The sequence below is a fragment of the Pan troglodytes genome, chromosome 1 (genome assembly GCF_028858775.2).
Source record: "Pan troglodytes isolate AG18354 chromosome 1, NHGRI_mPanTro3-v2.0_pri, whole genome shotgun sequence".
NCBI lineage: Eukaryota > Metazoa > Chordata > Mammalia > Primates > Hominidae > Pan > Pan troglodytes.
The window spans coordinates 33,111,811-33,124,586 of record NC_072398.2 but is presented as its reverse complement, the minus strand read 5'-3'; the positions used below and the strand labels follow the sequence as shown (position 1 = coordinate 33,124,586).

At 35.7% G+C, this 12,776-nt stretch overlaps 1 protein-coding gene across 1 annotated transcript in view; it reads right to left on the bottom strand.

Moving 5' to 3' along the window:
• Positions 1–12,776, bottom strand: part of USH2A (usherin) — a 798,713-nt gene that overhangs the window by 360,156 nt on the left and 425,781 nt on the right. The window contains exon 34 of the mRNA XM_016938662.4: positions 9,682–9,829. Coding sequence (XP_016794151.3) covers positions 9,682–9,829 — 148 coding nt within the window. The remainder of the gene's footprint in view (positions 1–9,681; positions 9,830–12,776) is intronic.

Below are 12,776 nucleotides of genomic sequence, written 5' to 3'. Positions count from 1 at the left end.
TTTCACTAATGATAACAAAGAAATATTTTATAACAATAAGTGAAAAGCTTTCAAAGATATATCAATAAGTTGATTATTATTTGAAAAATTAAATATGATGGGTTTATTAGATAAGCAAGCCGCCACTAGAATCTTTGAGCTTGGCTCTTCTTATTGGCCTTTAAGATGTCTATTGTATTGAAACAAAGTTTAAGAAAATGGAAATTTTGTTCATTTACTTATTTATTCTTGCCACTCTTAGCATGAAGAAAGTCATTTTAAATTTATCTTCACGCACTACCCCCCCATCAAAAAAACAAACACACACACACAAAAAAACACCTCTCCGTGTTAAATGTGGATTAAGTAAAATTTAGGAATGAGTCAGGGTTTCAACAGGAAACCAATGACAACTCAAATGGCATGGAAGAGATTTTAGTGGAACTCCTATTTACAAAGATGCGGACAGGGTTAAGGGAAAGCAACCTGTGACAATAAAGCATTCCCAGCTAGTACTAGCTAAGATTCCTAGACCATTTTAACTAGTTGGCTAGGAGCCAGTAAACTTCTTTATGTTTGTAGAGGAAAGGGTGAGAACAAATTCAGGAACCTGGAGAAAGAAAGAGGCTTCAAATAGGAAATGTAGCCTTTACTGGAGGAATGCAACCCTGGAATCCAGAGCCATGCAGAAAGAGAGCCAGGGAGAATGAGTTCTGAGACTCCATGCTCCTCTCACCCTCTCATCTTTTGCCGTTGCTGCCCATGGACAAACCAACAGGAAGCCAGAGAGAGAGGAAGCCCATTGCCACTGTGAGGAAGGTTCAGCCTTACAGGGCACGGGGCAGAGTTGAAAAAGAGTGAATCTAGGAAAGCAAAAGAGAAATATTCACCATAAAAAATCACTTACTCTATTATATTGTACCATATTGTATTTTTTCAGGCTTTTTCTTGCTTATTCTCTGGCGCTAATAATCAGTAAGACAGCTGAAGCAAAATAAAACTGTAACGTGCCATGTGGCAAAGGGGGTCAGGTTCTGGCTTAATTCAGTTTAATTTAATCTAGTTCTAGACTTTCAGTTCTTCAATGGATAATCCACAAAATGGATACTTAATTCCCATTGGCTGTACAACAGAAGGAGTTTCAAGTTTATCACCTTTCTGTTTCCATAATGATAGGATTTTTAAGGTGTTTAATTTTCACAGGGAAGCTGGATGATAATTGTCCATAAAGCATATCCACTGGGATATATATCTTTGTGCCTCTTCATCATGTTATGTCAAATTGTATTTCCTAAGGTGCTCAATAGGTTGTCATATATAACCAAGGAAATTCAATGCAAGTACAATACAATGTAAATTTAATACAAGGTATCTCTATTTACACTGAAGAATTGTGTTTACTGTAAGAATTAAACAACAATGCTTTAGTGTGTCATAAAAATAACATGTGTAGTGAATATAGATGCTCCAAACATATTTGTTTGTCTTTTCCAGTGCAGCATGGCAATAGGAATATGAACTGAGGGCTCCCCTCAAGGTCCAGATGCTGATTGAATGTGGCAGATATCTCCCTGTGTGAATACTTGATCCTTCAATTAAAAAGGAAAAGAGAGAAGAGCTTTCACATTGCGGGATAATGCCTTATTACTGTTATGCTCTCCTAAAAATGGAATCAACGGAATCTAAAAAAGACTGTGCTTGGGAAATTCTACCTGACAAACTGACTGGAGGTGTTTCATAAAAGTTACGCAAGGTTTGCTCAAAACTGTCAAACAGTTTTCCTAAGTGATTCGCTGAGTTCTATAATCCATTTCACTTATTAAAACTGAGCATTTCCAGGAAAGAAAATAGAATCACATTTTGAACATTTAAAAATAAAGTTATTTTAAAATAAAAAGTAAGAAAATTAAATGAAATATCAAACAGTTATCTCTCTAAAACCAGAGAAAAACCAGAACACAGATCTTATGAATTTTAAATATTGGCACTAAGAACAGGACATTAAACAAGTAAAAGTAACAAAATTTTGTTTTCATACGGCTAGATTAAATTCTACATTATAAGCCTTTCTACAAAAAGTAGAGGCAGATAATATAGTGAATAAAACCATGAATTTTTGTCATTCACACCTTGCTTTGATTTATACAATCTTTCTGCTTAACCAGCTGTCTTGATTTTGAATAATTAAACTGTTTAATACTTATAAATCTAAGTTTCCACATTTGTGAGATAACAATACCTATTTCATTGGCTAGTTATGGGATTTAAAGTGCCTGGCAAATTCTTATAAATTATAGCTGTTATTATTATTACTAATGTTATTATTGTTAGCAGGAAATCAAGTATTTATTTCTATGCATGCATAGAATATTTAATTTGTATTTATACATACATCTTCATGTGCATACATTATGAAAACTTATTTCTATAGCATCATCTCTTAATGTGAAGGACAACATGTATAGAGTGTGTATAAGAGACCTATAGTTAATTGATTTCTCCACCACCCATTATTGACAGAATATATAAGCTCAAAACACTGAGCCAAATGTTTTTTTTTAATAACGTTCTATTGTCTTCAAGGTACTACGTGTAAGTCTACAAAAATAATCAACCTGCTAAGATGTTTCTATTATTTTTGACATGATTGCCACCATTTTGACATATGTTCACATATAAATTCTCACAAAGATGGGCCAATATGAAAGACTAAATTAGGAAAATATTTCCATAAGCTTCTCAGGTCCCCTTCACTTCTCAAGAAGATGCTAGACCATGTCTAATGGGTGCCCAGCTCTCATGCTTCTCCCTCTCTCTTTTTTGTTTTAGACGTGGTCTCACTCTGTCACCCAGGCTGAAGTGCAGTGTCACAATTGTGGTTCACTGCAAACCCTGCCTCCCACGTTCAAGTGATTCTCATGCCCCAGCCTCCCAAGTAGCTGGGACTACAGGCACACACTACCACGCCTGGCTAATTTTTCTTTTTCTTTTTTCTTTTTTTTTTTTTTTTTTTTGGTAGAGACAGGGTTTCATCATGTTTCCTAGGCTGGTCTTGAACTCCCAGGCTCAGGTGATCTGCCCACCTCGACCTCCCAAATTGCTGGGATTACAGGGGTGAGCCACCACGCCCAGCCACATGCTTCTCTCTTAATTATGCCCATGTGGTTATTAACAAATCCTGACCACAGTAAAAACATATCCTTTCATACTGAGACATGCAGAGCGCAAACAAGACAAGTCTATGTGCTGTCTTTCATTAGGAAATCTACAGATTACCAGGCTGATGAAATCTTAAGCAAAAGGACTAGGTCTCTAAGTGTGTGCTTTAAGCCTTCAGCAGGCCAAGAGGAAGTTTCCTCTCTGCTGCCTTTGAAATCATCCCACCTATATTACATAATCATCAAATGTGCTCACAGTGTGCATTTGTGTATGTTGTATGATTGCATATGAATATGCTTCTCACATCAACACTATTACAATTTTGGTATTGTCCCTATCATCGGTAAATATTAATTCATTCGACAGCTTTATAAGATGCCTCTACTCCGTGGCACTCTGCCAAAGGCCAGGACTAGGGCAGTGAAAAAGATACATATGATTCCTGCCCTCATGGGGCTCAGTCTAATAAAGAAACTATTTTAGGTCGATTTACTTAGGTAAAGATAGAGGTTAGTTACAAGGAATTATAGCTATTAATAAAAGATAAACATTTTACATTCTATATTTTTAGTTAGTATTTAAAAAAACACATATTCTAATTAGTTTAAAATGTCACTGTAAATGTTATGCTAGATAATGACGAATAAGTTTGGCATAGTCAGATAGCTATGCTGTTTTAGCAAGGTAGACTTGAAGTGTGAAGAAAAAACATATTTCAGGATTCTAAGGCCTAAGCTTCTAAAAAGGAATATGGCTCATGAGAATTTGGAAGCTCTCAAAAGCAGAACTTTAATTATGCAATTGCAATCTACACAATACAGGTCACAAATGTATTAGACAGTAATCCTTTGTGCTACTTCTCTGTGATAGCTAATGGTCTTACAAAGGAAGCGTCAGGGTCCTACATAATAAGGGTTCCTATGGACCTTGGACCTAAAAGTCGCTCTTTTCAGCGGTTTTAAAATCATGTCTGAAATCACAGCCTGTAAAGAACACGTTTGCCAGAGGGAACGTGGGTGCAAAGGACTCTGATTAGAGAAACAGAGCTGGAGTGTCACACCATCATTTTTGCAGGTATGTGAAGCAAGGGACTAGAATTAAGCAGGACATATTTGAAGGCGAGCAAAGCCTTAGGTGTGAATCAAGTGATAATGACTCAGTACTTAAAGACTGTACTTGGCAGACTGAGGCAATTAATAGCAAGTAACCTTGTTTGTAATAGCAAAAATCGCAGAAATGTCCATCAATAAAAAGATGGGTCTTGTAAGCTGTAGTTTCATTCAGTGGGATTGCATACTGCCTTTTGAAAGAATGAGGTCACGTTCCACTGAACTGCAAGGAAAGAGGTTTGCACCATATTGTGAAGTGAGAAAAGTAAATTCCACAACAACTCAAATAGTATGAGCTCACCCTTGTTTAAAAAATGCATACTTTATGCATAGATCTCTATGTGATTATTAATCAGCCATTTTTTTGTTTTAAACTAACACTGTTCTTAATCTTTTTTTCTAGTTTAGTTTATAGCATTTTATTACATCCTCTCTATATCTTTTTTTATTACAGTAAAAAGCACAACGTAAAATTGGGCATCTTCACCATTTTAAGTGTACCATTGTGTTATCTACATACACATGGTTGTGCAACAGAGTTGTAGAACTTTTTCATCTTGGAAAACTGAAGCTCTAAACCCATTGAACAGCAACCCTCCATTTCCCGCTTCCACCCAGTCCTTGGTAACCGTAATTCTAATTTCTGTTTCTGTGCATTCAACTACTATAGATAAACTCACATAAGTGCAATTATGCTGTATTTGTGTTTTTGTGAGTGGCTTCTTTCATTTACCATAATGTCCTCAAGTTTCATCCAGATTGTATTGTATGACAGGACTTCCCTCTTTTTAAGGCTGAATGATATTCCATTGTGTAAATGTATCACATTTTGCTTATCTACTTATCTGTCCATAGACACTTAGGTTGTTTGCACCTCTTAGCTACTGTGAATAATGCTGCAATGCATCTTGTTTCCAATTCTTTTGGATATATTTCAAGAAGTGGGATTGCTACATCATCTAATAATTCCATTATTAATTATTTGAGGAAGCTCTACACTACTTTTCATAGCAGATGCACCATTTAATATTCCCACCAACAGTATTTAAGGGTTCCAATTTCTCCACATCCTTTCCAGAACGTGTTGTTTTCTGTTTTTTTCTTTAATAATGGTAATCAACAATTTTTTAACTGAGCAATTATTATGTCTCAGGCACTATTCTTGGAGCTGCTGGTACACTACTGAACAAAAGACACCAAATTAGGAAAAATTCTCAGGGCTCATGAAGTATGTACTGAACCAACTAGCAAGCTTTCCAGCACAGACACTGTGGAGCAGGACCAGGTTGGGAGACAAGGAAGAGAACTGAAATAACAAAGGGAGAGGATCTTTTCTTAAAGCATTGGTTAAGGATTACCGTCAGACTTTCATGAGTAGGAGATGATCATTTAACTCAGAATCAGTTATGACAAGGAGAGAATGTTTCCTAAGCCATGCTGGCCAAAGGCTACCAATTGTTTGATTGGCAAGGACTGGACATTTATATTAGAACTTTTTATACCTTTCATATTTTATCATATATAGGCAAGCATAAAAATATACCTAGTTCTCATTATAGAAATTGAGTTTAATTTTTCTCAACAAATCTTTGTTCATGTTTATAAATCCCTAGTGAACAAACATCCCTTTAGGTACATAACTGATTAACAGAGTCAAGATTTTGAAACCTGAGTGTGCAAAACCAGGCAAGTAATACCTGTTTCAGACTAAACACGTGTCTATCTCTGGTCCCGCAACATCTTCGTGAGGATGCAGAGGGATGACATGTCCACATCTCATAGGGAACCACTAGGAGCTGCTTCTCTGTGTACCTGGCACCTTGTGCACCTCCCCACCTTGTGAGAATTCATTTATATGGATATTTTCCCCGAGGACTCTGATATCCTTGAGATCAAGAAGCAAGGAAATTCACTGAATATATAAGAGTAAAGGAACCTAGTAGGTCATCAAAATACATATTTTGAATGAACAAATGCAAATTTTTTGCATGGCATGAGGAGGCTCCTGAAACGATCTGGGTGAGCAATATTAATGGCCTTCACCAGAGAAGTGCAGTCGAGGGGTTGTGTGGTGACAGCAGTCAGGGGTGAGCAAGGTTTAAAGTGAAGACTGCTGCCCAGTGTACTGGCTGGCAGGTCTGGGTGGTGCAAATCCATGAGAGAGGGAATACAGGAGAAAGAGCAAGTAGAGAGATGGAGACCATGAGGAGAAATCAACTTGGATATGCTGAGTTTAAGATGTAACAAAAATCCAGGTGGAGGATTTTGTGAGAGGTCTCAATTGGAAAATGTATTAAATACCCAGGGGCATTTTGATGATAACCGAGGCAGTGGAAGATTCTGATTATTTAGGAGGTCTGTGGTGGAGCCTAGAATCTACTTATTCAATTGGTGCTCCCAAGATTGTTCTAAGAATCAGATAAGTTTGAGAAATACCATTTAAAATCTTTTGAAAGGGTTTATTTAGTTACACAAGAATGAAGTCTATCTTATTCTCCAATTGTATTTCTGTTCTGCAGCATATTCAGAAACTAGAAAGCAACCATTAGGTAGCATATATTGCCATGTGAACCTGGTACCATTAACTTTGAATTGGGCATAATCCAGAAAAGAAAATTAAAAATTCTTTGGTCAAATGCAAGATCGACATTCTCAAAAGAGAAACCCAGCCTCAGAATCTACACAGCTAGAAAAATATATTTTAGGAACAAATGCATTTTGAACAAATATATTGCAGACACTGGATGGTAAGTACTTCTATCATCTCTCTTGGTATCATTAAAGAGCCAGGGCTTTGGAGTATATATGCCACTGATCAAAGGTAATTTCCACAAGAAACATTAAATGAATTAAATATTATTGCATACCAATAAAAACTAGAACATTGTGTTAGGCTCTGCGGGGTGAAAGAGAAATTAATGATTTATGGTCCTTAGCATCTGGTGGGAGTGTTTGACATATACGCAAATAACTTTAAGCACAGGCTGAATGAAGTTCCATTATGAAGGCATAGAAACAGGTCACATAGTCAAGAGAAGAGGGAAAGTTTACTTTAAACTTAAGGAAGAGTAGAATGATTTCATGGAATAAGAGGCCTACGGTTAGCCTAGAAGAATGAGTTGTATTTCTACAGGTAAAGACAGGGTGATGACAGGGATTGTTAATCTTAATTTTCCTTTTTTTTTTTTTTTTTTGAGATGGAGTCTCACTCTGTCACCCAGGCTGGAGTGCAGTGGTGTGATCTCGGCTCACCGCAAGCTCCGCCTCCCAGGTTTATGCCATTCTCCTGCCTCACCCTCCTGAGTAGCTGGGACTACAGGCACCTGCCACTATGCCCGGCTAATTTTTTGTATTTTTAGTAGAGACGGAGTTTCACTGTGTTAGCCAGGATGGTCTCGATCTCCTGACCTCATGATCCACCCACCTCAGCCTCCCAAAGTGCTGGGATTACAGGCGTGAGCCACCAGGCCCAGCCTGTTAATCTCAATTTTCTAATCAAGGAAATTGGGGTCCATGGAAGTTAATGAATTTCCTGAGGTAACACAGTCACTATACATCAGAAACAATTTTTGACCCTAGGCCTATTTGACTCCACCCATGTTTTCCAACCCAACATTAAGCCATAAATATTCCAGCATGGCTAGAAAGGAAGATATGTTACAAGGCAATGTGTATTCAGGTTGAGTCACAAGTTGGTAGTAACCTGAATGCCAGACTAAAAAATTTAGACTTTATTCTTTGGGTATTTGAGGAGGGGTGTGGGGACTTCGAAGACAGATGGAGAGACAAGATGTTTTCCAACAATCAGATTATCCCTCTCTAGACAATCAACAAGAGAAACAAAAAGCTAAAAAATTGGGGGAAAGTGGGGAGAAGTAGTAAAAACAGAAAAAGTAGTTTAAAAAAAAATAAAACTACCTTTTAAATGTCTAACCATTGTACCACAATTAAAATTCTAAAAATCCCACTCTAATTAAACACAAGACTTTGGAATACCATGGAAGTGTTAATACAAATCTCCAAAATCTCCCAAATTCTTCTTGCTTGATGAGTACATTTTAAAACTGCTTGCAAATATACAAAACATACACAAATACACAAAACATTCAAAGAGCTTTGTAATGTGGAAAATGTTCCCCTGAACAGCTGGAGATTCTGAGTGCAATTGTAGTTCTAGTTGCATTAACCAATTGGGATGAAGGGGAGTGCTCTACTATGCAAATCATGTAACAGCACTTCACAGCAATCCAATTGAAATAAATCATTAACATTTTCATTGTCATCTATGAACTAGGGTTCTTTGTGGAGTAAGAAGCATAACAAGATTGTTGATTGCTTAATATAGTATCAAATAGGCATCCATTTATTTTTTCTTGGAAAATTTGTAATAGTACAGGAATAACTTCAATAGCAGAGATAATAATTCACTCTGATTATTAGAATTCTCTCCATTACCTCAAATATATCTAGTGCATTTGCCAAAAGTTTAATTAAAATGAGATGGCTGGAATAATTAATATCATAGTAAACATAAGACAAACTAATAAAACTGTAACTTTTTTCTTTCATTCTTTTTGGCTGTGCTAAAAGAGCCCATTTCAATTTTCAGTAATGAGTTTCTTAAAAGAGTTTCTATATTAAAAGTCTTCTTGACATTTGTCTCAAAGAGGAATGAAATTTAATGTCAAGTAAGCTTCCATCAGTGTGAAACAATGGTACTATGTTATATAAACCTTAAAGATATTTCCACTAAATGAATAAGGCAATTTCTACCCAAAACTATTACAAATTCTTCATAATGAGATTTTATTTTAGTGAAACGTAACTGACTAGCTTAATTCACTAAACTGTACAAAAACATATATATTGCTTAGAAATGTACAAAACTTGCCTCCAGCTAAATATGTATAAATATATGTATGTTTAATCTATGCATTGTTTAAAAACAGCATGTTGAAATATTTATAAATAGTATATTAAAAAATACAGAGTTCCAAGTGGCCTCTTTTAAGATAAACTTATTAAATCAAAAGCGTTTTGACACAATATGTACATGAACTTTCCACCTCTCTCCTTCTCCGAGGAAGAACTAATGGCTTTTAAAAACAGAAAGTCATTGAAAATACAATGTCACTCTCACTACGGCATTCTTTGGGAATCCTCCCCGTTTGCTCTCTTCACCTCTCCTGGAGCATATTAAACAAGGAGATGCAGTACACAAGAACTATCAAAAGGGAGCACTTTTGAGCCACCAAAATTGTGTGTTAGCCTAAAAACCACAATCTCCCCAACTACAGACAATGATACTATCTTAGGTATTTTATGTGCTAAAATGATCATTAAAAATTAAGCACCACATATAAGCTGCCATTTAGAATATTAATTTACCTTTGCTAATCATCTTTTTAACTTGAGGCTAAAAGAGTTCACTTACCATTCGGATATTCAGGCTCAGTCCAGGAGACATTAAAGGAGTCAGGTGAATATGAGAGGGCTTTGGGGGCTGGCACGCCTTCGGGTATGTCCTCGTCAGTTAGGGCCTCACTGGCCTCACTCACTGTGCACCCACCACCCGTGCAAGCCTAAACAGAGATGCAAAAATGCTCATTTCACTGTTGGTCCCAAAAGTTTTCATGAACATTGAGGAAAGAGAATTCATAATAAGAGTTTCAGATTTTGTTATATAGTGCTACCTTTACTTCCCCAAAATAAATTCATTTCAGTGTTAAGATTTAACATTTATTTAATTTGCTTTTTAAGACATAAGATAGCCATCCCCAATAGTTAGACAATAACTGAGACGGTATGAATGTATGAATTAAGGAAGCATCTTAAGTTAGAGCCTAGAGATGTAGGGCATATATTGACTGGATAAACAGCCCTGCTGAAGTTAGCCTTGCACAAAGGTTCCCAGAGTGAATTAAATACACACACACACACACACACACAGCATGTGTACACATAACATAAGTAAAGTACTAGAGGATGAAGACTACTTTAAGACAAAACAACTGACTTCTAGGGAAGAAAAGATGTGCAGCAAATACAATTGTCTTTTATTTCTACAGTGTGACCAATATGTTTATAGTATAACACCAAATAAAATTAAATAAAACAATGTTTCTCATAAAACAACAAATACAAAGCAATTGTTGAGTGAATGTTTAATGGCTTAAAGGATCACATAATTTACTTATGTGTCCGAGTAGATAGGCTTCATTAAAACATGTTTGACAAATTTAACATGATCACAGAACTCGCTGTTCCCTAATTATCACTAATGTCAGAAATGGTAACATGAATGTTACAGAAACTTCCATGTGCACTTTCATAATAAACTGCAAATAATGTTTTAAACTTACTGGACAAGCACTTCTCCAGGAAATTGATACATATATTAAGGGGTTTTCAGCCCATATTTGCTAGCAAATATTAGTAATTATATCCTTATATAACAATGATATTTGAAAACTATACTTAAGCTTGGTTCAGTATCTCTTCAAGTTACAATTTCAATTGATACAACAAAGTTTAAAAATCTTTCAAAAAGCACTAAATTTTACCAAAATCAAAAAGAAAATAAAGCAAAATCATAAGACAATGTAAAAAAGCAGAGATATTTAGCTCATTTTTGTGTAAGAGATATTACTAAGATAAAAAATTAAAGCATCTCTTTCTTTAGGCATCTCTCTGATTTTTCAGTTTGATACTGAGGGAGTGATTTTGTGATTCTTAAAGCAGTCAATATTCTTTTCCCCAAAGACAGAAGGAAGCTGACTGATTTTTAGATTTTTTTTTTTTAAATATGGGAGTACACTACTATTTGCAAAGTTGTTGCAACTAGTTGCAAATTCTACATTATAAGCATAAACAACAGTTTATGGTCAACAAACATGGAAATTAATCTCACTTGCTATTACAAGACTATAGCAATAGCCCATGTCTTCAGGATAATTTCTTACCAGCTTAATTAAGCAACTTTCAGATGGGTTAAACTGTGGCCTGAGCATGAAAATTGCATTAAGATTGGGTACCTAATTAACCTCTGTGGGTTTCCTCTAATTCTCAGCTGTGGCATGTGCCTTTCTATGCAAGAAAAAAAACATACTCCTCTAGAGAATGGAATCTTTGCAAATGTGGCCAAACTCTGACTCAAAGCTTTAGGACAGGTCACTGTGAGCTCAAAAAATAATTGCCCAACGATTAAAATAGAAAAAAAGTTGAAGACCCCAGACATTTCAAATGTGCTAAAAGTCCACCAGAAAATATGGCAGGAAAAGAGGCCATATGAGACAGCTGAGTTATCAAAGGAAAAATGGTCAAAGACAAATTCTTCCCACTTCTCAGGGAGAAAAAAAATCCATCCATTTGCATTTTTCAGACTTTTTTTCCTTAGAAGGGAAAAATGTTGCAGCTTCTTATTGTTAAACTTGTAACACACTGGGATTTAATTCTGATAGTCTATTTGTCACTATTTTTTTCTTATTTGTATACTAAAATATTTCCCCTGCTAACTCTCCCCAAATAAATTCTATACTATACAACATATAAGTATATATTTTTAAAACAGAGTATGAATTAAAATTTACTTTGTTTTGAGGATTTTATGATGTCTTCTAGGATAAGTAAAAACATCCTTTGGTTTAGAAGGACTGTTTCTTCTACTATGTCATCTGAGATCCATAAACCAGTAACTTGACAAAGAAATCTTTAAGAATATAAGGCATTTATGAAAGCATTTTTCTTGTAAATGAAATTATTTATAAAGAGGCTGCTGAAATAACAGAATTGCCTGCAAATTATTTTATTTTGTTTTGCCCACATTCTTTTTGGATGCATTTAGAGGGTCCTAAGTAAGCAGGACATTATCTTAGTTCCTTTGATGGGAAAATAAATGTTCTTAAAGCTGCTTCCAATTGGTCTAATCTGACATCATCTAAATGAAATTGAACCAATCAGTATCTTGTTTGACCTGCCCGCACCAGAGGCCACTACATTCAATACAGCTGAATGCTGATTAAAATTCTGGTCTGGAAAAACTAAACAAAATAGTGGGGTTGATTAAAGATGCCTTTATGAAATAGCAAGGTCTTTGAAAGCCTGAGAGCCATTAAAATAAGTTGTTTTAACCATCGCCTATAGCTTTTCTCAGTTACAGCCATTTTGAAAAATTCATAAAGGCATGAATCTGCCTTGAAATGATGAGTAACATCTGGCCAAATAAGGGATTCAATTTTGGTACAATAAAATGCATAAATAATAAAATTTTATCAATTATCAATTATTTTTGAAATCATGACTATTAAGACAATCCAAAACTAGCATTCTCTTTTTTTGTTGTTGTTGAGATGGAGTCTTGCTGTATTGCCCAGGCTGGAGTGCAGTGGCAGATCTCGGATCACTGCAACCTCTGCCTCTCGGGTTCAAGGGATTATCGTACCTCAGCCTCCCGAATAGCTGGGATTATATGCTTGCAGCACCACACTCGGCTATTCTTTGTATTTTAAGTAGAGATGGGTTTTTGCCATG